This window comes from Drosophila guanche, unplaced genomic scaffold (assembly GCF_900245975.1).
Source record: "Drosophila guanche unplaced genomic scaffold, DGUA_6, whole genome shotgun sequence".
Classification (NCBI taxonomy): Eukaryota; Metazoa; Arthropoda; class Insecta; order Diptera; family Drosophilidae; genus Drosophila; species Drosophila guanche.
The window spans coordinates 4,320,492-4,347,432 of record NW_022995751.1 but is presented as its reverse complement, the minus strand read 5'-3'; the positions used below and the strand labels follow the sequence as shown (position 1 = coordinate 4,347,432).

The 26,941-nt window shown below is 47.0% G+C and overlaps 8 protein-coding genes across 10 annotated transcripts; 7 read left to right on the top strand and 1 right to left on the bottom strand.

Moving 5' to 3' along the window:
- The first annotated feature begins 2,232 nt into the window (after window positions 1–2,232).
- LOC117586820 (pheromone-processing carboxypeptidase KEX1) lies at window positions 2,233–3,160 on the top strand. The gene is made up of 2 exons (XM_034277100.1): window positions 2,233–2,633; window positions 2,713–3,160. The coding sequence occupies exons 1-2, from the start codon at window positions 2,293–2,295 to the stop codon at window positions 3,149–3,151; spliced, it is 780 nt and encodes a 259-aa protein (XP_034132991.1). The 5' UTR covers window positions 2,233–2,292; the 3' UTR covers window positions 3,152–3,160.
- Window positions 3,161–6,973: 3,813 nt separating this feature from the next.
- LOC117586822 (cuticle protein 8) lies at window positions 6,974–7,803 on the top strand. The gene is made up of 3 exons (XM_034277102.1): window positions 6,974–7,141; window positions 7,216–7,447; window positions 7,525–7,803. Exons 1-3 carry the CDS (start codon window positions 7,136–7,138, stop codon window positions 7,695–7,697), a joined length of 411 nt encoding a protein of 136 aa, XP_034132993.1. The 5' UTR covers window positions 6,974–7,135; the 3' UTR covers window positions 7,698–7,803.
- Window positions 7,804–9,473: 1,670 nt separating this feature from the next.
- LOC117586818 lies at window positions 9,474–11,267 on the top strand. Its single transcript, XM_034277097.1, has 3 exons — window positions 9,474–9,630; window positions 10,076–10,214; window positions 10,272–11,267. Exons 1-3 carry the CDS (start codon window positions 9,574–9,576, stop codon window positions 11,066–11,068), a joined length of 993 nt encoding a protein of 330 aa, XP_034132988.1. The 5' UTR covers window positions 9,474–9,573; the 3' UTR covers window positions 11,069–11,267.
- Window positions 11,268–17,047: 5,780 nt separating this feature from the next.
- On the top strand, window positions 17,048–18,848 carry LOC117586821 (adult-specific cuticular protein ACP-22). Its single transcript, XM_034277101.1, has 3 exons — window positions 17,048–17,175; window positions 17,931–18,173; window positions 18,230–18,848. The coding sequence occupies exons 1-3, from the start codon at window positions 17,164–17,166 to the stop codon at window positions 18,467–18,469; spliced, it is 495 nt and encodes a 164-aa protein (XP_034132992.1). The 5' UTR covers window positions 17,048–17,163; the 3' UTR covers window positions 18,470–18,848.
- Window positions 18,849–19,677: 829 nt separating this feature from the next.
- On the top strand, window positions 19,678–20,910 carry LOC117586819 (peroxisome biogenesis factor 2). The gene is made up of 4 exons (XM_034277098.1): window positions 19,678–19,804; window positions 19,859–19,936; window positions 20,000–20,431; window positions 20,490–20,910. The coding sequence occupies exons 1-4, from the start codon at window positions 19,766–19,768 to the stop codon at window positions 20,796–20,798; spliced, it is 858 nt and encodes a 285-aa protein (XP_034132989.1). The 5' UTR covers window positions 19,678–19,765; the 3' UTR covers window positions 20,799–20,910.
- An 84-nt stretch (window positions 20,911–20,994) lies between these two features.
- Window positions 20,995–25,176, top strand: LOC117586816 (DNA primase small subunit). 2 transcript variants are annotated; one of them, XM_034277093.1, is made up of 3 exons: window positions 20,995–21,132; window positions 23,682–23,847; window positions 23,908–25,176. In XM_034277093.1, the coding sequence occupies exons 2-3, from the start codon at window positions 23,691–23,693 to the stop codon at window positions 25,068–25,070; spliced, it is 1,320 nt and encodes a 439-aa protein (XP_034132984.1). In that variant the 5' UTR covers window positions 20,995–21,132; window positions 23,682–23,690; the 3' UTR covers window positions 25,071–25,176. The 2 variants fall into 2 exon arrangements, with proteins under 2 accessions (XP_034132984.1, XP_034132985.1); XM_034277094.1 differs by having other exon boundaries at window positions 21,001–21,132; window positions 23,679–23,847.
- Window positions 21,416–23,589, top strand: LOC117586817 (UPF0183 protein CG7083). 2 transcript variants are annotated; one of them, XM_034277095.1, is made up of 2 exons: window positions 21,416–21,738; window positions 21,816–23,589. In XM_034277095.1, exon 2 carries the CDS (start codon window positions 21,817–21,819, stop codon window positions 23,125–23,127), a length of 1,311 nt encoding a protein of 436 aa, XP_034132986.1. In that variant the 5' UTR covers window positions 21,416–21,738; window position 21,816; the 3' UTR covers window positions 23,128–23,589. The 2 variants fall into 2 exon arrangements, with proteins under 2 accessions (XP_034132986.1, XP_034132987.1); XM_034277096.1 differs by having other exon boundaries at window positions 21,813–23,589.
- On the bottom strand, window positions 25,089–26,862 carry LOC117586812 (heat shock 70 kDa protein 14). The gene has a single exon (XM_034277086.1). The coding sequence runs from the start codon at window positions 26,724–26,726 to the stop codon at window positions 25,188–25,190; it is 1,539 nt and encodes a 512-aa protein (XP_034132977.1). The 5' UTR covers window positions 26,727–26,862; the 3' UTR covers window positions 25,089–25,187.
- Window positions 26,863–26,941: the final 79 nt, after the last annotated feature.

Below are 26,941 nucleotides of genomic sequence, written 5' to 3'. Positions count from 1 at the left end.
TTATATAATTGTTTGCCACTTGACTAATTTGCCTGCAGCGAAAAATGGAGCCAAAATAGAGAAAACCCAGCCAGAAGTGGAGAAAAGCAGCGCCAGAAATGGGCCAACCGGTAGCCATTTGCCATTTGTCATGGCAGCAGGAGGCAGGCAGCAGCAAACCCGGTGTCTGGCAATCGCACCACTGACCAACATATGCGGCAAGGCAACCGGCTCTGCGGCAGCACCATCGATAGATATGGGTCAGAGCGCGGCGCAATGGCTAGCCGAGTGGAGCACGTAGCAGACGTGAGCTAATCCATGCATCAGATGCAATTTTAATTGCCAATCATCAATGGAATCGGCTAGAGCAGACCAGAGACCAGAGACCAGCTGTTGGAGACATCAATCAGGCCATCATCAATCGGAAAAACAAACCAAAAATGGAAGCAAACAACTTTTTCTCTAGCAGCGTGATATTTAATTCCCGGCGGAAACGCTAGGCTCGAAGCTATACATCTTAGACAAGGGGGCATGGAATGCCTCCAGATGGGCAAGGGATCTCAGAGTGCGCTGCAAAAGAAAACGAGTCAGAGATGTTCCCTCCCTTTTCCTGCTGCTTTTCCTCCTCCCTCAAAATTTGGGGAGCTCTGCTTGCGAGCCACAACCTAATGACTGAATGAAAAATTCCACTGACTGCTGTGATTGAATCAACTTTTACTCACTTCGCTTTTGCCATTATCCATTTTCCATTTTCATTTTCCATTTTCATTTTCATTACGTGTGTGTGAGAGTGTGTGTGCTGTTGCAATAAGCAGTGCAAATGAAAATGAAAATGAAAATGAAAAGAAAACCAAAGCTAGTTTAACCAGAGCAGCGCCGGCAGGCAGTCCAGTTGCAGGCCAGTTCCAGTTCCAGTTCCAGTCTCAGTTCCAGTCTAAAAATGGGTCTAGCCGAGGGGCAGCAGAAGCTGTGGCTGTGGCTGTGGCCTTATATAATGCACCATAGAAATGTAAGAGCAGGGAGGGAGGGTTAGAGGGGTAGGCAGCATGAACACCATGTGCAATTTATCTGGCCAGAGATCTGGGGGCGAGAGTGAGAGGCAACACATGATTCGGTGGCATGTGCTCCTAATAGACCTGCCATCTAAAAGACAAACATTTGCATTGCAACACTGGACTGGAGCGGAGTGTGGCATGGAGTCATAATGACACATTTTTGTTGCAGTACCCCGTAAAGGGCAACCAAACTGCGTCTTAATTACGTTAATGGCAGCCAAAAAGCCAAAGAGATTCGCAATGAGCAATAACCAGCGATCCATGTGCGATTCTTGTTGCCACAGCAGTCAGCAGCTACCATCCAGGCAGCCAGGCAGCCAGGCATTCATAGACATGGCCATAACCAGCAGCAGCATTTGTGTAATCTGGGTAATTAAGCGACGCTTTCCGCACACACATAGACAGACATTGGGGCTTTCCCACGATAGCCAGTTGGTACTCTCCAGCGGCTCCTCCATTGACTACTGTTTAAGGGGCAACAACAAACTGCCGCCAAGTACCAAAGGCCAATGATATATGCATTTTTCATGCCGCAAAGCAGCAGAGTCGAAGTCGAACTCCAAGCAGCCGGCCAACTGCGGCAGCCAACAATGCCTCTGTGGCTGCGGCAGCCAGTGCGCGTTGCTTATAAATTAGAAGTAGCCGAAATAATAGCCATATTTTGCTTGCCTTTTTGCCGAGTTGCCTGTCAAAAACCCTCGAAAAAAAAGGTCAAAGCTGCAACTCGAATGCAGCTGCGGCGTCTGCTGTGGAGGTGGCTTATCTTGGCCATCAGCAGTCGCAGCAGCCAGCAGTGTTTCCATGTTTCGATTTTTCTCTAAAAACTGAACGCACTTAAAGCGATTTTCAAGCTGTAACAAATTGAGCAGCCAGGGAGGATCCATGGCATTTAAACACGAACGAAACCCCAGCTCAAGCCTCAACTCTCCTCTCTGTATTCCCTCTGTAAACCCAATGACGTCGTGGGCAAGGGCTTATGCAATTTGTGTGGCTCGAGGGGCCACAAGACGTCACTAGCTGACCAGTGACCGCATCCGTGGCGCAGTTCCACTTGACTGATGAAGCGCATAATTTCACGGAAATATTTAGTTTGTGGCCGGCCACATTGGGAGGGACATTTCCCTGGCTATCCATTTGGGTATATAAATATTGAACAAGTGCCACATTTCACGCTTAGTATGCAAGAATCGAACGCGGATTGAACTCCACGCGAACACACACAAAATCCAGCAGCAACATTTATCCAGCAGCGACGAAGATGAAGAGGCGACGCGTAATCGAGTTGGTGGCAGTGGGAACTCGTTTCGGTGGCTTCCGTGTTGCATCGTGGAAGATGGCACGCGCCTGCCACACGCGCCTGTTGGGGCTAATTGTGGGACTCGGCATGATCGGCGTGTGCTCGGCCGTTGGCTACTCGTATACGCGCTTCGAGGGTCCAGTGGCGGGGCCAGAGCATCTGGTGACGGTCCACAATGGACGCACCGACTATGTGGCACGGCCCGAGTACAGCTTCGCCTATGGCGTCGAAGATGGCAAGACGCGTGTGCTGCAGAATCGCAAAGAGACGCGCAACGGGGACGAGGTGCGCGGAGTCTACAGGTAGGTGTAAACAGAGGGGTAACACGGGGGGAACAACAACAAGTTGTCAGCGTTCACTAATGTCACGACATCCACGCAGCGTAGTCGATCCTGATGGCACCCTGCGTGTGGTCAAATACACCGCAGACGATGCCAATGGCTTCCAGGCGGAGGTTATCACGAATGGTGTGAAAACGCTGCACGGCCATGGAGGCGATGATGGAGGAGCACCTGGAGCACCTGGCAATGGTGGTGCATCGGTGGATGAACAGGTAAGGCATGAGACCCCTGCCGAAACGGAGGCAGAAGATGAAGAAGGAGATCAAGTAGATCAAGGCAAAGCCTACTACAAAGTGCACGAAGACTACGACGAGAGCGATGACGATGACGATGGAGAGGAGAAGCACAAAGAGGGAGATGAAGACCATGAGGAGGGTGGCGGCGATCATCAGGAGTACGAGGGCAGCAGCGAGGAGGGCTACGACGAGGCCGATGCTCACAGTCAGGCGGAGCAGCAGGAGAGCAGCGAAGAGTATTAAAAGGGATGCCCATGCGCCCCTAGCTATAAGTCTGCAGTATGCTAACTACTATTATTTTGTGATAAACCAGAAATAAAACCAACAAAATACTCACACAAAATGGCAGATACCGAGTGGGGGGGTTGGGGTTCCTTTTGCATAATCAAATCCCACATCAAACTCTGACCCGCTAGAGCTTGGCATGAACTCCACTAATTGAATTATCCAGACATGGAGCCATGGACAGAGGAGATGGAGAGTGCGGCATGCCTTTGCGTAACCGCCAGCAAGCGCCACATCAACGTCAGTGGACATCGGACGAAGCCAAGTGAAGCGTGCGCTCCCAGCTACAGCTGCCAGCTCCAGCTTGGATTTGTAGTAGGATTTTGATCAAATTTCGATTTCATTTTCGCATGGACTCAATCAAGCAGAGAGCAGCGAGCTGAGCGCAGCGACTGTCAGTCCGTTCCGATGGACATGCCACTTTGGTGCAAGCCTCAGCTGAAATCCAGCTGAAATGTACTTGCAACGCTGCTGCCTGTACGCTCCAGTTGTGGTGCGTGTGGCTCTGGTGGTGCCATTTCGTCACTCGCTTAATTTCCAACGCGCAAATGCGCAAAATCCCATTAAATGTGCGAAAACTCAAAAGCAGCAGCAGGAGAGAGGAGTTAAGTGGTGCAGACTGGAGCACACATCTTAGAGTGGGTTCGTGGTGGAAAGTGGATCAAACGACGTCTGGTTTTTGTTGCCAAGCGATGCGGTAATAATGCTGCAATGCCTGATGCTGGCCAAATGGAGTCGGTAATCTCACAAAATTGGGTTGGCAGCCGCCATCGAAAACGCAGACAGAGACGCCGGACGCCGGACGCCGGACGCCGTCGGATCGAGCTAATTGACAGCAAACCCCCGCCGCCGCCGCTCTGTGGCATAGAATGAAACACCATAAACAAAAATCAAAGACTGGCAACTGAAGACCGACGACCGTTGAAGCGTGCGTCCTGAACGTGCAAGAATTTCGCACTCGAAATGTTTTAATTAGTTGAAAACGAGAGACAGAGCGAGTGCTTGGCTGTACAGTAATTGGAGACCTGCCCCAAGGGTTTCGCATCACCTTTCGGAAGTGAATCTCTTGCATAATCCTCCCCTACCGGATATGGCCCGTTACGCATACGCAGCGTTGAGCAACGCTTTGAATTACATGCCACATGCCAACTGCATGCATTCGCCGCAGTGACTTTCTAATGGACACCCCGCCCCAGGCCAGGCCATTGTCCAGCCTAAGCAACCCAACGCAAGGCCTTGAGGTCTCAATCATGAACAAAAAACCCAAAAAAAAACAGCAAACAAAAATTGCTTTACCGGCCAGTGCATAAATCAAGGCACAAATCTATAACTGTCAAGTCATTTAAGCCAATGGTAAAACATTTAGCAGGGCGGAATGGGTCCGCAAAGGGGGGAAACGACTAGCCAAATGACTAGCAGGAGTAGAGGCAACCCAGTGGCTGCTAGACCGCATATACCCCATGGACTGCAGGGCAATGTCCATGCAAAGTGCGTTTAAATGTTCAATCAAAGTGCCTGCCCCCTCCGTCCGCCCACGACAAACCATTGTCCAAACATAGGCAAACAAACTGCCACATTTGCGGGCTCGTACACCACTCGTAAATCAAGATAAAAACTTTGTTCTACTTATCGACAGTCACAGCCATAAATGTAATAAATCTCCAGTTAAGCTCAGTACCCCCCCAAAGGGGGGGGCGGCATGCGTGGACAAGTGCAATTAACGCATGCAAAACGACGATTGCGAGTATTCCCGCCATCGATCAACCAAAATGTCGCTTGGAGGGAGAGATACTCGCGGCATTGCGCAATCATCGATCGGAAAAGCAGACCCCAGCAGATCCCAGACGAACGACAAAGACAAAGACACAAAGCTTGGCGCTTGTTGAAGTCATTTCGCTTTTCCAACTGTCCTGTCCAGTGACCAACTAACCAACTAACCAACTAAACTCAGCTTCCAAGGGGGAGCTGTGGCTCCTCCAACTCCTAGCGCCAGCTCTGACTGTGACTCTAGCTCTCTGTCAAAGTGCGATCGTGACGTGGCCAACTTGTTTCCCAGCCTGCCCTGCTGCTGCCGCCTCTCCACCTCTCTGTTGGAGTCTGCGTCTAAGTTTTTAGCTGTTGCCTCTGACTGTGTTTCCTTCGGCATTTTCGGCCACAATTGTGTTTTGCGAGCGATTTTCGGCCAGTCGTGTAAATGTGTCGCCTTTAAAGCCATTTTATGTAAGTCGATTCTGTGTCTTTGTCTTCGCCGTCGCCGTCGCCTTTGCCATTGCCTCTCCTCCATGCCACATGCTAATGGCCAGGCCCAGACACAGAGATCTTGGCTCTTTTATAGTGCGATTTGTGGCCACTTTTGGCATGTTTCGTTTTCATTTTCATTTTCATTTGTGTTTCTGTTTCTGTTTCTGCACCTCCACTGCCGGCGACAGGCATCCACTTCTTTTTTTCCCATAGTTTTTCTGCTGACTGCCGACTATGTGCTGAGTATGTGCCTCACCATTTAATGGCCACTTGTGTGTGTTTTATAAGATACAATCATAATTTTCTGATATGTCATGCCAAGAATTGTTTGTTTTGGGTTTTTTGCTGCTGCTGCTGCTGCTGCTGTTTTTTACAGCTCGTCGTGGGTGTTGCCGCAAAGTTTAGCCAAGATGAAGTGTCAACGCTAAGACTGCTAAGAGTTGGTTAAGATTTTATGGGGCAGTTTGATCAGGAGAAACCGCCCCCGGGGTTGGAGAAATCTCAGTGGAATTTATGGCACATATTTATGATTATTTCTAACCAATCTTTCACCATGATAAGAGCTAATCTCCAGGCAGTTCATATTTATATTTAGAGCGTAGCTCTGTGACAGATCATATCTTATCTTCCATCAACAAAATTCCTTCAAGATTTATCATTTGCCTTTCATTCCACGATTACTAATTTGTCGCATGCCACAGAGCAAGACAGAGAGAGAGAATATTGATTGAGCAGCATTTGATTCGAGTCAAATTATTTGGCAACACCGCGAAATTCCGCCGACACACACACACACGGAGCTCTCTGCGGGCAAAGTTCTCCAGATTGTGGCAGTAATAAACCGAAGTCGGGCACAAGAATGTCAGTCAACAAATTGCGTGGCATGAAAAATACGCAAGTTGTGGCTCAATGTTGTTGTTGCTGGTGTTTGGCGTGGTGGTAATTATAACGACGCCCCGTTTGATTGCCACAGATATGGTAATAATATTTTTGAGGCTTTTTTTCTTTGGCAAAAACCAGAAAGCAGCCAAAGCCAAAAAGACTAAAACCGATCGAAATGATGTCGGCAAATCAATAAATAAAGAGCTTAGATCATTAGAAGCAATGCAAAAGTGTCACCTGTTCCACACCCCACCCTCCAGAGGGAGTACCCTATGGATAGAAAAAACAAAGTCAAGCAAAACGCCTTCACAAAACAAATGCCGCACCTATCGGTGGAGCTGTTGGGCATCATTGTTGTGGTGCTGCACATGCGTGGTACGAGTATGACACGGCACAGCAGCAGCTCGTAGAGGCTGCAACTGCAACTGCAGCTGATGGCTGGCTGACTGAGTCTCCTCCCCCACCCGGCTCGATCCGTGGCAGCTGCAGCAACGATCTCTGGCTGCCGCTGCTCCGATCTCTTGCTGCTGCTGCTGCTGCTGCTGTCGTCGTCGTCGCTGTCGTTTTCGTTGGCCAATTCGTGTTGCATTCGGCGTCCGACGCGTATATAAATACTTTTGGTCATCGTTGCAGACATCAGTTCAGCTTACGAATTCGTGCTATTCACGGTCCTCCACTCACACAGAAAGAGTCCTGCCAGTCACAGTGTCCGTTCACAAGGAATCAACAGCGCCAAGTCCTTTATCCTCTCGTCAGCCTACGTGTTCGCGTCGTTCGTGTTTGCTTCTGTCGTTTTCTTTTGTGCTCGAACCCCCCAACATGAAGGTGTGTGTCTGCCCTCCCCCCAGCCTCAAGTGTGACGAACCCACCCTGATCCTGATTCTCTCCCCCTCATACAGTACTTCATTGCCATCGCTCTGCTGTTTGCCGCCGCCCAGGCCGTGCCCATTGAGCTGGGCCACTATGGACCCGCGCTGGTGCATCATGCGCCCGTGCTGACCCACGCCGTTCATGCTGTCCACGCCGAGCCTGTGGCCTATCCCAAATACAGCTTCAATTATGGCATCAAGGATCCCCACACTGGCGACATCAAGTCGCAGGCCGAGGAGCGTGATGGTGACGTGGTGAAGGGTGAGCACAAAACCAAAGACTGAGGACACAAACTTGGAAACTTAGTACATAAATTGTGTTAATTCTTCCCCTTGCAGGCCAGTACTCTCTGGTTGAGCCCGATGGCTCGGTGCGCACTGTCGACTACACTGCCGACGATCACAATGGCTTCAATGCCGTCGTCCACAAGACCGCACCCAAGATCCTGCACCATGCGCCCGTAGTGCACGCCCCCATCCTGTCGCACGCCCCCCTGCTGCACCACTACTAAGCGCAGATCAGCTGGACAACGACGCACAGGTGCTCCATATCTCAAAAACAAAACACACACAAAAAGCGCAGCAGCAACCACAGCAGAATCATAGGAACCACAAGAAAACGTAAAGAAAAATCACAAAAAAAAAAAATACAAACAAAAACAAAACAAATCACACAAAAAATGTAAAAAGTAAGTTGTAGCTAAGAGTTTTAGTAGAACACGGGAACGCCTTCGAGGGCGTTTCCGGCACCCGGCTGATCCTGGCATGGCATGGACGAAGGAAAACAAACGATAAGAAAAAAACGCAAAAGCAAAAGCAAGACCCAGAAGAGGGGCAAAAACCCGACTTGATCGCAGATCGAAGATCACAGAAGAGAAACGATGGATTCGATGGATAACAATGTTTGCAAGTGGAACGGCAGTGGAGGATCGATCGTATATAACTTCTTATACTTCTTCCCGTAGCAGAACTTTTGCACAGAGCCCACCCGAACTGAACGATGCAAAGGCCTCTGCTGGCAGCTAGAATCTCTCTCCTGATCTGTACATAGAACTTTATTTATCTACTCGAGTTCTATTTATTTTTCAAAGCTCTCACTTTTGTAATATATTTATGTGTGCTGTGCGCTCTACTCTCCTTTACCCCACTCTCTCACTCACTCTCTTTCTCTCTCTAATACTATCTCCATTTCTGTTTGCTCTTCAAGCCTTTGCAGTGCTCGTGAAACTGTGGACCCCAACTGTTTCCCCAAACAGTTAACATATGCCTTGGGGCGTGCTCTCCCCTCAGAGAACCTTGTGCCATTGCGGGATGCAGAGGGGGACACAGTTTGACAGCCTCAGTTCATTCGGTATGCATTTTGTGTGAATCAAATAGTGGAGACATGACGCTCCCAGATGGGCCGGTAAATGTGCATTAGTAGCTAGTACTGCCCTGCCCCTCTCCCCAAAATAACTGTTTAATAATTGTTATCCATGCAAACTCATTCTGTTTCTATTTCTTCTCAATCTCAACTCTCTCACTGACTCACTCACTCTCACTGACGCCGCCTCAACCATCTCTCACTCTCTCACTCTCTCACCTTCTTCACGCGCTCTCTCTCTCTCAGCGTCTATTCCTCTCTCTAACTGTCTCTCTGTCTGTCTCACTCTCTCACTCAGTCTGACATCTTTTGTATCTAGTTTCATTTTTTGCATTTAGTATTTTGTCACATTTATTGTGTATTTATAAACAATTATGCAGCTTAATTTTAAACAAACGAAAAAACATAGAAGAAAATCCACACAAAAAAAGGAATCGATCTTTGTACTCAATTTGTAGGCCTACGAACTAAAAAACAACCCGAACAAAAACAACCAACCAACTCTCACATGTCTCTCAAATGTCTCTCAAATGGTTCATTTGGGCCTTACACTTATGTACTATATATTCCCCCCACATAAGCATAAGCATTTGTGTGTGCAAACGGCAACAAGCAGCGAACAAAAATGCAAACCAACGTTTTTATGGAACATTTTCAAATGTATAGAAAAAAGCGAAAAAAAAATATAAAATAAAACTCATATTTAAAAAAAACTTCGACTCTTTTCTTTCTTACCTACGAAGGTCATGAAGATTAGCATGGATGGGCCATAATTATTACATTTATAAGACTGGGCAAATGAGAACTGAACAAGAGGAAACACTTAACATTCTGGTGAAGTATTTCGAATGAGGCAGGGGATTCGCACTCGAGCTCGATGGAAGGCCTCTCGAATCCATTCTGCTGTGGGTTCTCGACTCCTCAGTCTATCATCGGCTGCCATTGAAAGAACGCGCAAGTCCAGAGCTAGCCCAAAACACCGAAATAAATGTGAAATTTATACCAAAATTTATGGAAATATCAATATGCGCAGATCATTAATATTCAGCATGGGATCTTTGAGCAGTTTGTTGTGGTTCATTGTAAGTGTGCGTTGGAGTGGCGAAAACAATTGGAAAATACATTTGAGACAAGAATTCATGTGGTGCGGTTTGAAGAGAGCAAAATGTGCTATTGATTGTGCTATTTAAGAGGATAAGCCTGGCAAGACTTGAAAAGATTTTAAAGTAGGGAGAAAAAGTTAAGGTTGTGAGCTGCAAAATTGTTTGCGAATGTATAAGAAAAGACTGTGAATAAATTGCTTAACATCACATAATAGTAATCAGAGCATTTTCTTCCGTTTAAACCCTCTTTAAGTCCTTGTAAAACTGAAGCACTTTCGGAGCTTACACCAGAGTTTAAGTTTGATATTTGCCAAATATCTTCAGCAGCAGAAAATCCGCTCTTTAAGCTCCACTCCCTACTCCATCCAAAGCTTGGAATCTCCCAAATATATGCTACCAAATAATTCATTTCTCTATCCCACAGCTATTCGTACTAATCATAAAAGTATACGCCACGTTGGCAAGCCCATTGGCTGCCGAAAGTGAAGCCTATTCAAAGACAGCAGCGGGAAATGCCAGCAAAAAAGCGAAAGTAACCAACTATTTTCTGCACGAGCCATACGGTAGGCTATGCACACGAAAACTTTAACAAACTTTTCATTCATTTTGATGCATTTCAGGCACCAATACATACGCCTTTGGCTATGAGATCGATGATCCGCAGACGCAGAATGTGCAGTTCCGCGATGAGCGACGCTTTGTGAATGGCAGCGTCGAGGGTAGCTACGGGTATGTGCGACCCGATGGCCTCATCGAGGTCACCAAGTACCGGGCCGATGAGAATGGTGGCTTCTTGGCACAGACGCAGAGCTTCCAGCCGGGCGATGAGCAGGCGAAGACGGTGTGGCCCACCCAGCGACCAGACATAATTGTGGACAGACACCAGGTGCAGTCGCCGGCGAATGTCACATGGGATCCCAAGAGTCATCTCAATGTGAGCGTCTCCCATGTGGCCGACGATGTGGCCAAGCAGCTGAAGGAGCAGCACGGCCTCGACCTGAATCACATCGATGTGAACAAAGATGTCCTACAGCCAGCGGTGTTCGATGTGCTGCACGGCAGGGCTCCGCTCAAGAATCAGACTAGAGATGGAACTCCCTTCCAACCGGTTCAAAATGTGATACCCAATCGTTTTCCCATCGTTCCCTTTATGCTGCCCACGGACACGGAGCCCATCAAGGCCACCAGCGAGGAACCACAGCCCAAGGGAAACTTTAATACAAAGTACAACCGAGCGAAGACCAACAATGCGGAGAAGGCGCCGCAAGTGGAGGCGCCCGAGTCGGAACTGCTGCCACCCCCCAGGCCATTGGTCAATGAGGCTGCCAGCGATGCAAATTGGTATCAGCGGATCATTGATGCAAATCGTCGTGAATTCCTCAACAATCTACCAAACTTAAGCAAACTAAAGGCCTGAAAATGTGCAGCTAGAGACCTAACCTAGAGACATCCCCCACTAGCATTAGTTAGAGATCAGCCTTCTGCTGGCTATTAGGTAAGCTTCTTTCACTTTTCAATGGAAACAAAAAAAAAAACACGCAGAAAAAAGAAAACAACAAAAGAATGCCAACACACAACGTAATTGAAGCTGGCAATAAAAGTGAGACCAAAAACGATCGAAGTGTTGGCAGCATATTTGAAATATCTTCCGGGTGGCAAATTGGAGCAGAGCTGAGACTTGATCCCAATCTAAATGGCTTGCCACCAGCGGCTTCGTTCGCCTGCCGCCGCCTTTGAAGTGCTTTTGCCATCGATGAGGCAACTTTGAAGCATTTTGTAGGTTAAACTTGTGGGCGACACAGCTGGTGGGTGTAATCACATATCTGTGTATACATATATAAAACTGTAGCTGGTGATTTCCCTGCTACAGGAAGACAATCATCGATATCACGTTCCAGTCAAGTGTAAATGGCTTTTCCATTTAATTGCTCCAAATTTCCAAATGCGTTTGCCAAAACGTAAAAAGAAAACGACAAAACGGAAGGAAATGCGAATTGCATTTCCAATGTTTGCTTTCCTCTACGCCACACGCCTCTCTCCTATCTCCTATCTCCACTCTGCGTTGCACATATTTATGCTGATTTATTATTCCATTATTGCAGCGATTTTTAATTTGTGGCACGCACACAGTGTTGTTCGATCATTGTGCAATGTGTGTGCTGCCAAAAGGCACTGAAAAGCCAACTAAAACTTGATACTTTTCCACATTTTTGGCTGTGTATTCTGGCATTTTTTACATTCACTTTTGATGCCGCGGGAAGCAGTGGGCAAGCCTTAAGCAGCTGTTCTTTATCTGCTCTTGCTGCTACTACTTCAGTTCTCCTGCACACCTCTTTCTCCCGTCTTCTTTTCTGCATTTTCTTTGTAGTCTTTTCTTACTAATTATGTGCTGCCTGGCATGCAGTCGCCGCCCTACTCCAGCTCTGCCAAAACTTTCATATGCATTCGAGTGTTTTATTGTATGTTAATTAAATTGCTGCCACGTTCATTCCATTCCATTCCATTCCATTCCAAACCAAACCAAACCAATTCATTACGTTGCGTTTCGTCCGCCTGTCTGGCTTGCTCTTTCTTTCTATTCGTTTCTTAGCGCTGAGGCATACATATTTGGACATTAACTAATTGCTGGCAGGGCGCTGCGGTAATCAGGCTTGCGAAACCAATGAGAGGGGAGTGATCGCTGCTCTGTGAAAGTGTTTCTTGCAGTTCCAGGGTACGGTAACGTACGCGAATCTCTATTACACATTCCATTACGTATACGCACAGTGGGCCCAACGAGTTGTCTGGGTGGTCGCCAACTGGCAACTGGCAACTTGCACTTCAACTTAACATTGAGCGAGCGAGTCAGCAAGCGGACAAACGGACGGGCGTTGTCCCTGCAACTCTCTGCCAAACGAAACATAATTTTTTGGCCAGACACAAAAATATGTCGACGCTGAGAAGTTGCAGCAGCAGCAGCAGCAACACCAGGAGCAACTCCAGCTCCTGTCCAAAGGCGGTTGCATAAAATTTAACAATTTTATAATCTCGATTTGGTTGAAACTGGTAAATTTCATAATATCCGGTTAGAGCGCGCTTGAAAAGTTGTTACTTTGTGTTGCATCTAAGGCGGCAACGTGGCAGTCTGCAGACAGCAGGAAAAACAAAACTCAGCGCCGGAGTAGACCGCCAAAAATGACAGCAATTAGCGAGCAGCGTGGAATAAGGTAAAAGTATTTAACCTACTTTGCCAGGTCCTCCTGCTGGCTGCTGGCTGCTCCTCTCCTGCCTGTTTTTCGATGTAGGAAGCAGCACAGAAGCACAGACATTTCCAATTGCCGCCTAATTAATGAGCCACAATCACACACACACAGCCGACACTTGCTTCATGGGAAAAACTCGAACAATTTCCTTGACCAGCCGCTCCTGCCCACCCAGTGGGAAGTGTGAAAAGCTGTCAAATTAAAATGATTAACAATTACTCGAGGGAGGGATGGGCAATGCATCTGCGAATGCAAAACGTACATATTTTGATTGGGCAAATGAGACACATATCTCGCTGGAGTTGGCTTTTCCGCGTGTGTTGACACAGAGAGAGGCTGGAGAGTGTCGCTCGACTGTCTCAACTGCCACATGATATGATTATGTGATTTGGCAATTTGCATTTAATTAAATTTCATCAGCTATTTATTATGTCAACGGCAGACGACGGCAGTCGGCAGTGCAACTGCCAAGCTGCTTAGACTTTTCGCGGGCGGAGTAGCCCCTTGGGTGAGGGTAGCAATTGCCTTGGCGCCTTGGGTGTTACCGCACCAACAGAAAAAAAATCCAACTGAATATTATTTGTTACCGTTGAAAGGCTTTTCAGATTATGCTGCGAGCAGCCAGCAGGCAGGTTATGTCACGTGCACTGCATAATCCATGCCTGATAATGATGATGATGATGATGCTGGGAGTGCGGATGAGCGCGGGAGTTGTGGTCGAGTGATTGAATGCAGAATGCAGAATGCAGAATGGCAAATGGAAGCTGGCAGGGCTAAGACAGAAGACAGTCATAATTTACTTTGCTGACTAATTAAAAGATTAAATGCTGATTGCCTCCAATGATCCTCCAATGACGATCGATATTTGATCAATCAGCGGTAAAGCGCCGTCACACGCCATCACGCATCACGGACTGATTTTAGCGGCATTAACTTGTTGCTGCTACGGACTGATGTTTCCGTTGCGTTTTTAAGTTCAATGTGCGCTGGCAATTAGTGGAATATTTTTGCCATTTTCCTCTTGGCCACACAAACACTTGCCTGCATATATGTATATTTTTCAGTTGAAAACCGGCCATTCGCTTTTTGGCTTCAAATAAATGAATATAAATTGCAAGCAATCGAATAAATACAAGAAGCTCCCACAAATGTATGTAATTTTCAATTACAGCAGCAGCAGCAGCAGCAGCAGCAGAAAAACTAACATTTGAGCATACAACAATCGCTGCTGCTACTGCTGTTGCGTAAGTTGCAAGCTGCATAAAAGGATAACCATTAAAAGAGCAACATCTGAGAGAAGCAATTCCCACAACTATTTTGGCAAAGATGCACGCGTCCGCTGGCTTGTTAAGTTGCAAGGTTTTCCTTTTGCTTGCCCCCCAGACTGCGGCGGCTCTAATAAATATGAAACAATGAGACAAAAGTCAAAGTTTGCTGCTGTTTGTGTGCCATTGTTGCTGCTGGTACAATGTTTGCCAACAATCACTTAAGGCAGGCCAAAGTCTTTAGCAGGGCATTATACTTTATGGCAGAGGTTTGTGGTGCTACACAGAAGGAATTTTCGATGAGGGATTTAGTACTTTGGCGAGGGAGCAAGTCAGGCATAGAACTGTCTGCTAAATCATCAGGAATCATGGGAAGAATGAGCCAGAAATAGGTGCAAATATCCACTCCCATAAAGCAATCAGCGCAGCAATCAATCCTCAAGAGTATCTAATGCTTCGGTCTACGCAAAAGCAGCCTTTCTTTTTTTAAATTTCGTTTTTGTTTGGGTTTGTTTGGACGATGTCGCAAATGTATGGCAGAAATCTCAGACAGCAGCAGCAGGAGCAGTTCAGTCGGCCAAGTTAATGCATGTACTAAATGTCCGACGGTAAATATGAGTTACTAGGTAATTGCTTGGCCCCTGCTTAACAACAGCTGTTACGAACGACGAACAGGCGCACAGGCCCAGGCACATAACAGCCGCCACTCGCATTTTGACTTTTCACTTTTGTGAGTGGGTAACGGGGTATGGTTATGGGAATGGGAATGGGAATGCAATTGATTGAGTGGCTCTGGGTAAAAGTTACCCACCACCAGCACCACCAACTATATCTAAACTATAACTAACCAAAGAAATTAACACCTGCCCCGACCGGAGTGGAGGCAAAGACAAAGCTTCAATGAGCAAACAAAATGAAAAAAAGCAAAAACTAAGCACAACAAATATTAGAAATTTTTGAGGCGATAACTGACAGCGAAAAAGTGAACCAAAAAAGAGGATAAACGAATTTTTGATGCACTGCAAAATAAATTTCAACATAGAAAAATTTAACTATCCATTTTTAGTGCTTAAAGCCACATACCTTCAACCCATATACCCCGCTGCCAAAAAGTGTATGGTAAAAATCTAAAATCCTCCAGCTGAAGCAGCCTTAAAATTGTATCAGCATTGCGCTTCGACGAATTGCCAAATGCCTCCTTGTGCGCCTTTGGTATGCCATGACGACGACGACGACGACGACGACTTCAACTCTGCTGCGAGTCGACTCGAGTGTGGCATGTTGACTTGCGTTATATTTTCCACCTGCTGCAACGGCAACGCTGTACACAAAAAAACCAACAAGTAAACTAAACACACAAATACACAGAAAAAACAGGAGACGTAGACCCCAAATCGTGGGCCATAATTAAGCATTTATTTTATTTGCCATATTTCTTGTGCTGCTTTCGGGATTTACACGTACTGGCGGATTGGAAGCGGATTGGTAATCATCATGAAAAATGTTTCTTTTTATCCATACCCATCCCCGTCCCGTCCCGTCCCGCGGCGTCGCTTCACGTTTTCAGTTTTCGCTTCTCATGTCTCTCGCAACGTTGTCCAACGTTGTCCGACCATAATATAGCAATTAAAACTGTGTCTGTCTTCAAGAGTACATCAACCTAATGTCACTCGTTGCGATTCATTTCGCTTGCTGTGCATCGATACGTATCGAAGTGCAGATGCAGGACGGATGGATGGATGCTATGCAAAGTGGTTAGTTAAAGTCCAAGACATGAAACCCAAATATTTCCTTAACATATTGGCCAACAAGTTGCTCAAAGAGAGGGTTGATGGGAATTGGTTTAGGTGGGTAGGAAAAACTGCTGCTGTTGGCTCTACAAATAATTATTTCATTCAACAAAACGACAACAAATGTCTGAACAACACTCGAACTGGAGGCCTTGAAATCGGAGACCCAAAAAGCGACACAAAATGCACGCTTCGATGCATAATTAGCTTTGAGCGAAGTAGAAGATTGACGAAAGAGCCAACCAATTGGTTAATTTCCCACTGCAATTGTGGCACTTAACTTTGATCCGTAGTACAGTCCGTGGCGTGCAATGTAAGACCCAGAAAAGAGCTGAGAGAAAAACACTTCTTTTTATGTCCGACAATTAAATGTTACAAAATTGGGGCAGGCCAAGCTGAAGCGCCTGCAGAGCCAATTCAATTCAGTTTACCACTTACGAATTACGTTTAAAAGTGAATGATCAACCGGAGGCTGTACGTAATAGAAGGTTGCCCCCGCAGCTCCCCCCGCCAACCAAATGCCCGATAAAAGTTGCCCAGCAGCAGCCACGAAAAATCATCTAACCGATTATTTGGGTCAAACTGCGTTCGAAAAATCATTCGGCGGGTTGCCAGCAATGCAAATAAGCGGAGAGTTAACCAAAAAATATTATTAACAAACCATTTCAAACGTCAGCCTGGCTGGCTGTCAGCGATGTTGCAAGTTCCTCCCCCCCCCAATCCATATCCCGTATACAGTGACGACTTATCAACGCCATCGAAGTGCTGCCACTGCCAGCGAATGCGTCACTAATGACACACAAAGAGTCCTGCACCACAGTGCAACAGTCCAACAAACACACAACTTGCAATTCCAAACAATGGCAAACAAAGCGAAAGAGAAGAAAAAATAAGGAAAAAACTGAACTGTTTTACATTTGAGGCGCCCCACCGCTGCTCGCTCACCTGGCGCTGCGGCCTAAGTCGCTGCTGCTGCTGCTGCTGCTGCCGCTGCTGCCACTGCCACTACCATTGCTGCTGCTGCTGTCGATTCACTTTCTTCGTAACCATATAAAAGCGGCGAATTTTCGTTGCAAGCACATTATTCAGTTGTGGAAAGTCGTTGCGTGCAGCTCGTGGCATCTCAACAAAGTCCCCCAAAGTCTCCAGTTACATTTTGTGTGTTCCTTTGTGATCTCGAACGATAAGCGAACTCGACAAAAACCCCAAATTAAAATGGCATTCAAGGTGAGCAGCGGCAGCCAAAGGATTAAGGATATTCAAAGTGTGCACAAAGAACTGATAAAGGATATACTATGTGCCAAAAAGAGATCGCAACGATCAAGTGAAAGAAGTGAACAGAAGCAGTGCATGTGGCTATATAAAGAAAGGATATTGGGTTCAACATTTATATGAAGTGGTGGTGTGAAAAATTAAAGATTCATTGGGTATACAATTTGGGAAGAATCTCTCAAATAAACTGTATTAAAGCAGTCCTTGGAAGGGAATATATAATTAATTCGTACCAATCAAGACTGTTTCTTAAACACATTTTTAAAGAGAATATAACAGACTTTACAGGGAATAGTAATCTCCTGCTGTGAGGGAATTCTTTTAGATTTTATAACGTATCACACTTAGACCCACTCCCCCGAAACTGCCACACGTCTCAAGAGTTTGTACAGCATTGTAGACAGCAAAGACCCCAACGAAACCACAAAGAAAAGAGCCACAGTAAATACGTAGTCAAACAATAGCTCAAGTCAGGCCACAGCAAACACTTCATTAAGGCACTAACCACAAGACAAAAAAGTAATAAAAAAAGAGCTCAATTATGTGCATTACTGGTAAATGCAGCCATTACATGGACAGGCCAGTGACAGGCAACAGACCGCCCCCCACTAATTGCAACAGCTGCAAATGCTGATGCTAATGTTGGGTTGTGAACGAAAACAATTAGCCAAGATCTTCGTTTAGTTGTTAATTATGCGCTTGCATTGCAGTACCTGATCTTTGCCTCGGCGCTGTGCCTGAGCCTGGCCTATCCGCTGGAGCATCAGCATCAGTACTACGACGAGAGCCACGGCTACGAGCACTTGGCCCACCACGAGCCAGAGCCGATACATGAGTATGGACAGCATCATCAGATTGAGCGCATCTCGCTGGGCGAGGAGCATGGACACCACGAGCAGGCCCACTATGAGACCCACGAGCATGAGCACGAGGACGAGCATGTGGATTATTATGTGAGTGGACGAGGATACACTGGGTAGCTAATGGTTGTCTCTTGCATGTTTTATAGGCACCTCCCAAGTATGCCTTCAAGTATGGTGTCAATGACTTCCACACTGGCGATGTCAAGTCACAGCATGAGACGCGCGATGGCGACACCGTCAAGGGCCAGTACTCGCTGGTGGAGCCCGATGGTTCCATTCGCACCGTGGACTACACTGCCGACAAGCACAATGGCTTCAATGCCGTCGTCCACAAGACTGCACCCGTGCACCATCATGAGGAGCTGCACGAGCAGCATCACTACTAGACGAGACGCGACGAGACCCGCAAAGGACAGGCCCGTAGACTACGTTTAACTTTGCACTAGAGTTAGCCAAATTCAGCCTCATCAGCCAAACAGAACAGAACAGACATCCAGAACGATCGAACGTGAAATCAGCTTCATATCTCGTAATTAGGAAACATCAGCGCACACACACATGCCACATGCCACATGCCACATGCCACAAGCCCCAAATGGCAAAAGGGGATGCCCAATCTCTTCCCTTGTGGTCATGCCTCCGCCCCCCTACTTCATAATCATTTGTACTCATATATATTTGTATTTTATTCTGTGATAGCGAATAATAATTTCTACGTATATCTTCCGCTTTCAACTGATCCTTAGTCACTCCTGCTCAGACGAATTTATCAATCTGTATCTATAATCTATTTGTATGTCTTCTTGTTAAATCTGTTACAGAGATCAAATGAATGTATTGTAAATTGTGTAATAAAGTGTGAATTATGTACTTTTTATAAAATCAAACAAAAAAACAAACCCACCCGACTACTGGCCATAACTTTAAGCGCCGGGGGCAATCATTGAACTTGGGGTCTTGTCGGAATAGCCACGCCAGTCTTGGATTGAATGACCAAATGTCTGCATCTTGGCCAACTGGTTTATGCGTTTGCAGCAATAAAAACTATTACCAGACATCGTTAGACATATTTTCCGGATCGCAAAACGAGTTGTGCGTTTTGTTTTGATTAAAATTATATAAGCTGCAATTGAAGAGTGGTATTAAAATGCTTCCTAAATGTCCAAAAACCAGGAGTTGGCGATATTTATGACTGGCAACAATACATAAACTCGAAATTGAACAATTAATTAGCTGGTTTACATGGAAATGATCATTTCAACCAAAATGTTTTCAAATTTGGCGCTCATATTCATTACCCAGCACTACTAAATATATATCAATAAAGAACTGACTTCAGTTCCACGTTTCTCTTTGGGGGATATTCTCTCCTATACGTAGGGAATTTAACCTTATCAATTGGATACAACTATAGTTTCAGTTCCTAAAGTCTTCGCTTGCTATTAATATTAAATAGAACATCAAAATCAAGGACAACTATTTATGTTTTACAGTATATTTTAAAAACGAGAAAGTATTTTTCGATATATTTATTCAAATTGCGCGCTCCGATTCGTTTTCCCCAACTGGTGTTTATATCGATAAGCCAGTTCGCGTTAATGTGATAAGAAAAGGGCAGAGTACGGGGCCAAAAAGAAAATATATCAATGAAAACGTAGCCAAAACACCGCAAAATAAACAAAATGCTGGAGAAAAATAAGTACGTGCCGCGGGTCAACCAGGTAAATCATACAAACAGCTTAAGGAGCCAACAAACCAACACCATTCCCTTTCAGATAGACGCAATTTCACTCAACAAAGATATTGCCCGACTGATTCGAGATAATCTGCTGGAGAACCTTCAGGCCATATCGGTGGGTGCAAACAAATGTAAACATAATCCGTGCAACAAATTCAAAACTCTCAATCTCCCCTAGCCCGTGCTATTCATCAAATTCCAACCAGAACTCGATTTGCTCATACAATCTGCGATTTGGTTCGGATCCGTTGGCAAGCGATGCTCAACCTTTGGCCAGCAACTACTTGTCCTAGCCTACGATGCAGAGAAGCTTACTGTTTCCAGGCTGGTCCTCCACTTTGCCCTGACCGTGCTGCCCGGCTATGTGAAGAGCTGGGAGGAGCGAAGACTTTCACGGCGCGTCGAGTGGTTTAGCCAGGCCATAACATGGGCTGAGAACAGCGCCCTGGTGCTGAACATTCTGAACTACTTTCGCTTCCTAAAGACCGGACGGAAGCCCACGTTAATCGACTACTTTCTGGGACTGGACTACATCAGTCTGCGCAATAATCAGCGACGCGATATTGGATACAAGTACCTGACTCGCGAGCTGCTCTGGGGTGGATTTATGGTGAGTATTTCTGCCCTTTCAAGAAATATGGTAACGTAACTTGGAAATGTTCTTTTAGGAAATCCTGGGGCTCGTTCTACCCATCATTAACTTCCGTAAACTTCAAAGGCTGCTGAAATCTTGGACTTCGGGCCAGCATTTTAGCGGCAAGCGACGGGAGATGGACACCAAGGAGATTTTAGCACCAAAGATGATGGTGGGCACAACGTGCACCTATTGCGGTGAACGTCCCACCCTTCCCCATCACATGGGCTGTGGTCATATTTATTGTTATTATTGTTTAAGCGCGAATGTTTTAACTGATGCCAGCTTCTGCTGCACCATTTGTGGTGTTACATGTCCCAAGGATGGTGTGCAAAGTGTGTAAATGTTGAGTATAATTTGCATGCAATGGTTTTGTAAAGATTTTATACTAGTAATTAAGCGAATAATGGGCTGTAAACAACAAATACAAAATATATTTACCATTCCGCCAAATATTTAGACAGTATTGGTAAATTTCAGACAAACAGTGTTGGTAGTTACACAAAAAAATTTATATTGTTGCGCACGAGTACCGAGTTGCGGAAACTAAACACCGAATTTCATCCAATTAAGAACTTCTATAAACATTCGAATAGTTTTAAACGAAACCCGGGAGTGTACTGAACCAGGGAAATCTGCTTGTCAATACAAAACTTTCATCAAAACTTAATAAAAAGGTAAGAACTAGCGCGTTGCGGACTACGTAAAAAGCGCGCGAAAAAACTAAACAGCTGTTGCGTTCGGGGCTTGCGTTGCCACCAAACAAAAAACACGACTGCAAATAATTGTCTTAAATTATTTCACCCATTGAATCCACTTGAAAGTTAGCTTTTAAGATTAGCAAGTTGTTAGTTATTCATAAGCTTAAAATTAATTGGAGTCGCAATATGTTGTTTTGCGATTGGTCAAAAACAGCTGCCCATGGCGATCCGGCAACGCCAGCACTTTGTTATTATCTCATTTTTTCTGCTGCGCACTTCGCCTTTGTCCGTTTTTAGAAGAAAACATTACGCCTAAACATACACTTAAGTTGGTCAGCCAAACCCAAGTATCTAAAAACTATTAATTTCGGTACACATTGCGTAATTGCGGGCAAGAATTCCAAGGCGTCACCCCCGAAAACAAGCAAATTTCAAGAGCAAACAATTAAATTGAAAATCCAAAACGAAACCGAGACAGTGGGCAAACATCACAAAATACTTTGCGACGCGGACCCCAGCCAGCAACAAATTGCATATATATTCGTGGGGCAGCAGCAACAGCAGCTGATTTCACATATCAAGGTCAGTAAGGTGGCGATTCGCAAACAAAAACAATGCGTAATATTGAACAATTCGTTCGTCCAATTTGTCTCTAGCAGAATGCTCGAACTTGAGATTGTGCCCGAGAACTCGATGAGCTGCGATGCCTGGGAGTTTGTCCTGGGCATGCACTTCTCGCAGGCCATCTCCATCATACAGTCGCAGGTGGGGATCATCAAAGGTGTCCAGGTGCTATATTCGGACACAAATCCACTGGGCGTGGACATAATTATCAATCTGCCACAGGATGGTGTGCGCCTGATCTTCGACCCCGTTGTGCAGCGTCTGAAGACAATAGAGGTGTTCAACATGAAGCTGGTGAAGCTGAAATACGGCGGCGTCTACTTCAACTCGCCCGAGGTGTTGCCCAGCATAGAACAGATCGAGCACTCGTTCGGTGCCACCCATCCGGGCGTGTACGATGCGGCCAAGCAACTCTTTGCCCTGCACTTCAGAGGCCTCAGCTTCTACTTCCCCGTCGATAGCAAACTGCACTCTGGCTACGGCCACGGTCTTGGCTCCTTGGTCTTTCTGAACGGTGCCTCGCCGGTCGTGTCCAAGATGTCGCTCTACGCTGGCAGCAATGTCGCGGAGAATCGAGCTCCTGCACTGCCCCTGGGCTGCTACCACAGACAAATGTATCTCGAATCGGCCACAGTTCTGCGCTCCTCCTATGGCCACACCAAGGGCCTGAAGCTTAATCTCTTTACGGAGGGTTCGGGTCGTGCCCTGGAGCCACGTCGGCAGTGCTTCACGCGCGAGCTGCTCTTTGGCGACAGCTGCGAGGATGTGGCCACCAATCTGGGTGCGCCCAATCGCATATTCTTCAAGAGCGAGGACAAGATGAAGATACACAGCTCGAGCGTGAATAGGCAGGCGCAGAGCAAGCGCAGCGACATATTCTTCAACTACTTCACGTTGGGCATCGATGTTCTCTTCGACGCTCGCACACAGACCTGCAAGAAGTTCATTCTGCACACCAACTATCCGGGCCACTTCAATTTCAACATGTACCATCGCTGCGAGTTCCAGTTCCAGCTGCTGACGGACCACCAGCACAGTGATAACCTCGATCTGATGACGCCCTCAAAGCAAGACTATGTGAATATATCTGCCTACACCAAATGGGACGAGATCAGCGGCTCCCTCTCCACGTCGGAGCGGCCAGTGGTGTTGCATCGTGCCAGCTCAACGAACACCGCAAATCCCTTTGGATCCACCTTCTGCTATGGCTATCAGGATCTTATCTTCGAAGTGATGCCCAACAATCATATTGCCTCTGTGACGCTCTACAACACAGCGCCGCCCCGGCAGCCCGCCCACACCTGGCAGCAGCACAAAATGCAGGACATTCGCCTGACAGTGGCCTAGAGTATAGTACAGATGGGCCCCAGTACAGGTCTGTAGCTGCTATGTGGATGCGGGCTCTATGATGCTTTTGTGTGAATGTGAAGGAAGGAATGATCGTCTTATCGTGTCTTGTGTTTTAATCTATAAGCTACAACAATGATCTAACCCTAGGCATAACGTAGATACATGCATATATATATATATATATAAATATTATATATAGAATTTCTATTGTAGGCTAAGCGAAACTCATCAGACGACTCATCATCTCTGACTACGTTCATTCTGCGGTATTCCATTGTGTTTAATCGTTTCAATTCGGACGAGACGGGACGCGACGCGACGCATTAACTGACAATTAAGTAGCCTCGTACTTTTAACAAATTGCATGTCGTTATAAATATTTCAATACTTTTAAGCTCAAACCCATGTATTTCTCTTTAAAAAAGAAACAAACAAAAATCGACAAAAAAATATACATAATATATATAATTATTATAAGGTTTCGACAAGACATCTGATGGCCTTTTCTTTTTCTACTATTATAATCCCCGATCGGCTCTTAATTCCAGCAGTCGTTTAGCATGCCAGAACAAGCCACAGAACAGGAAACAGTAGCTGTGCCACAGCAGAAGGTAGTGCCTGAATATGATCCCAAGATTCTGCCGGACATGCTGCCCGTTTACTACAGGCGTTTATTTCCGCATCAGCCCTTCTACCGCTGGCTCTCCTACGGACTATGTAAGTGGATACACTTCTTCCTCTACGTAAACCTATACCCTAATCCTCTCTTTTCTATAGATGAGGATGGCGTCTTTTGCAACCGCGAGATATCCTTCACCTTGCACGATGACATCTACATTCGCTACCTCTGCTTTGACACACAGGCGGAGCTGGAGAAGGAGATTTGCTCGCGTAATCCGTTCAAAATCGACATTGGACCCGTGATGCACACCAGGCCCAAGAACTTTCGCATTGTCCCCGGCGGTCTGTCCCCGGTGCAACGTGAACTGGTCTTCGATATTGATATGACGGACTATGACGAGGTGCGAACCTGTTGCTCGGGTGCCGAAGTGTGCCTCAAGTGCTGGAAATTCATGGTACTAGCTGCACGTGTCTTGGATCCCGCATTGCGCGAGGACTTTGGCTTCGAGCACATACTCTGGGTGTTCTCCGGGCGTCGTGGCATCCATTGCTGGGTGTGTGACCATCAGGCGCGTCACTTGGATGGCCGCGGACGCTATGCCGTGGCCGAGTACTTGAATATTATAAGCTACATCAACTTTATGGGCAGCAACTCGCCGCGATGTCAGATGGGAGAACGTCCACATCACAGCTTGAGGCGTGCCTCGAAAATCATCGAACCCATGTTCGAAGAGATCATACTGGAAGATCAGAATCTCTTTGGCACGCCCAAGGGTGTCAATAAGCTGCTGCACATGATCCACGATGACGGAGCACGCACAGAGTTCGAGGGCTATCTGCAGAAGAGCCACGAAGATGGTGCTCATTCCAGATTGATTTGGGAGAGCTTCGTTAAGTATTCCAATTCTATGCGCACATCGGCGGCCAATGTGTGGAGTCGCAAGCTGAAAAACATTGTCCAGGAGGTGCAGCTGTGCCTGCTCTATCCCCGTCTGGACATCAACGTGACCAGGGGATTCAATCACTTGCTCAAATCTCCATTCTGCATACATCCAGCCACGGGCAAGGTCTGTGTGCCATTCAGCGTCAACGCTGTTGCCAAATTCGATCCCACCACGGTGCCCACCATCACGCAGCTGCTGCACGAAATCAATGCTTTTGATGACAAGACCAAGAGCTACATGGAGGCCGCCGAGGACAAGAGTCGCATTAAGGATCACAAGAAGACGAGCATGTTCAAGGGCGTCGTCGTGTTTGAGGAGTTCCTGCGCAAGCTGGAACGCAGCAACAAGGAACGCACCAACGCCTTGCAGTTCTAAAGAGATAGATCGGAAGGAATTGCGGCTTTTGATGTTACTTTTATTTATGTATTATTATGATTAGGCTACCAACAATAAATAGACTAAACGATTGCCCGTGAGCTCACTCTCCGACTCTCACATACAACTCAGCCGCACCTGCGGCACCACATTGCCGTCCTTGTCGTTACAGTTGACCTCAACCTCCAGTTGAAACAGTCCATTCTCTGCGGCCGCTGTGCCAGGCAGGCTGGCGAGTATCTCCTTATCGCCAGCTCGTATCTTAAACAGGGATGACTCATTCGGACCATCGCCGCCAGCCTCGCCCGACTGTGGAAGTGTTATTCTGATTTTCTGTGGCAATACGCTGCCTTTGCCCAGGACCAGTGTGGCATTTGCCTCATCGTCGCCGTGCCAAATGTACAAATCATCCTCGACGAGCACACAGTCGTCGGCCTTCTGCAGCTGCTGCTCAAGGGGATCGAGTAGGCAGACAGCCTGACGGGCACAACCAATGGCCACCACCTCGTCCGCCGAGTGGCTGTTGTGCAGCTTGGCATCGGGGAAGCGCGAAGCCACTGCCGCCTGAAGCTTGGGAATCTGCATGGTGGCCCCGAGCAGAACAATGTGGTCGACGCGCTTCAGCTCCGGGCGCTGCTGCTGCGCCTGTTCGATGCATTCGCCCAGCTGCTGCATCAGGCTGTTGATCACCGGCTGGATGAGGCTCTCGAAGCGAGCACGCGACATCTGGGCATTGAAGTCCACGCCATCCATCAGGGAGTCGATGTACAGCTGGGTGGAGGGCATCGTCGTCAGGGTGTGCTTGCAGTTGGCAGCTGCTGTGCGGATTTTGGCCAGCGAGCGACGCGACTCGTGCGGATCCAGTTTGTACTTCCTTTTGAACTCGTCACAGATGAACTGCACCAAGGCCTCGGTGAACTGGCGGCCACCGATGGCGAACGGACCGAAAGTGGCCAGCTCAATGAAGAAACCATTCTGCACGGCATACAGCGCGAAATCGCTATACAGGCCACCGCACTTAATGGTCAGCACATGCTGGCGCGTCGCCAGCTCATCCTCGCCAATGTTATAGCCCAGAACGGCCGCCGTGGGCTCGGCTATGATCTGAGCCACGTGGAAGCCGGCAGTTTCGGCAGCGTCTGAAAGCAGCTTGAAGGCCTCGGCGGGATAGTAGCTGGGTATGGAGAGCACGGCAATGGGAGCCTGATCCGCATCGGTATGATATTGATGGGCCAGCTCCAGTTCGGCGCGCAGCAGCTCCATCGTGACCTGGTAGGCACTCAGCTCTTTGGTCACAATTTTGTCATCTTGGTCCTCCTTATCGGAGGGCACCGCGTGCTCCATGCGGAACACGAGCTCCTCCTTGTCAAATTCGCAGGGAATATCTTTTAGGGCATTGCCAAAAATCTGCTCGGTCAAGTGCTCTTTGGGCTGTAGCAGCTGAAAGCTGTGTGCCACCGCCTGCTTGGGCCGTGTGGCCATCTTCTGTTTGGCCGTCAGACCGCACTCGATCTCGGAGTCGCCATCCCACAGCAAACACGCTTGCGAGACACGATCGCCCTGCTTGTTCGCGATGACTTCAGCCTTGCCATCGGCCTTTACGTAAGCAATGCAGAGGGTGCTGTTGCCAATCTTGATGCCGAATCGTGGCCACATCGCGTTTTAGTTATTTAAGTCAGACAAACACAGGGGAACTTATTAATAATTTGGAAAATCTTAGTGTAATGTAATCTAAATCACGCACGTTTTTTCCTCCACGCGCGGTAGTGTTGTTAGGCTGTTAGTGCTGGCTAGCGATTCACAAATTGACGAGCAGTACTGTGAAACGCGCAACAGCTGATGCGTATCGACATGCACCTCTGATTATGTGC

Bases quoted from the DNA above. Each gene is read 5' to 3' on its own strand.
- LOC117586812 (XM_034277086.1), bottom strand. From the start codon at position 26,726: ATGTGGCCACGATTCGGCATCAAGATTGGCAACAGCACCCTCTGCATT.
- LOC117586820 (XM_034277100.1), top strand. From the start codon at position 2,293: ATGAAGAGGCGACGCGTAATCGAGTTGGTGGCAGTGGGAACTCGTTTC. The intron at 2,634-2,712 runs GTAGGTGTAAAC...ACATCCACGCAG, and splicing joins GAGGTGCGCGGAGTCTACAG to CGTAGTCGATCCTGATGGCA.
- LOC117586822 (XM_034277102.1), top strand. The intron at 7,448-7,524 runs GTGAGCACAAAA...TTCCCCTTGCAG, and splicing joins TGATGGTGACGTGGTGAAGG to GCCAGTACTCTCTGGTTGAG.
- LOC117586817 (XM_034277095.1), top strand. From the start codon at position 21,817: ATGCTCGAACTTGAGATTGTGCCCGAGAACTCGATGAGCTGCGATGCC.
- LOC117586816 (XM_034277093.1), top strand. From the start codon at position 23,691: ATGCCAGAACAAGCCACAGAACAGGAAACAGTAGCTGTGCCACAGCAG. The intron at 23,848-23,907 runs GTAAGTGGATAC...TCTTTTCTATAG, and splicing joins CTGGCTCTCCTACGGACTAT to ATGAGGATGGCGTCTTTTGC.
- LOC117586819 (XM_034277098.1), top strand. From the start codon at position 19,766: ATGCTGGAGAAAAATAAGTACGTGCCGCGGGTCAACCAG. The intron at 19,937-19,999 runs GTGGGTGCAAAC...AATCTCCCCTAG, and splicing joins AGAACCTTCAGGCCATATCG to CCCGTGCTATTCATCAAATT. The intron at 20,432-20,489 runs GTGAGTATTTCT...ATGTTCTTTTAG, and splicing joins TGCTCTGGGGTGGATTTATG to GAAATCCTGGGGCTCGTTCT.
- LOC117586821 (XM_034277101.1), top strand. The intron at 18,174-18,229 runs GTGAGTGGACGA...CATGTTTTATAG, and splicing joins ACGAGCATGTGGATTATTAT to GCACCTCCCAAGTATGCCTT.
- LOC117586818 (XM_034277097.1), top strand. From the start codon at position 9,574: ATGCGCAGATCATTAATATTCAGCATGGGATCTTTGAGCAGTTTGTTG. The intron at 9,631-10,075 runs GTAAGTGTGCGT...TCTATCCCACAG, and splicing joins GCAGTTTGTTGTGGTTCATT to CTATTCGTACTAATCATAAA. The intron at 10,215-10,271 runs GTAGGCTATGCA...GATGCATTTCAG, and splicing joins TTTTCTGCACGAGCCATACG to GCACCAATACATACGCCTTT.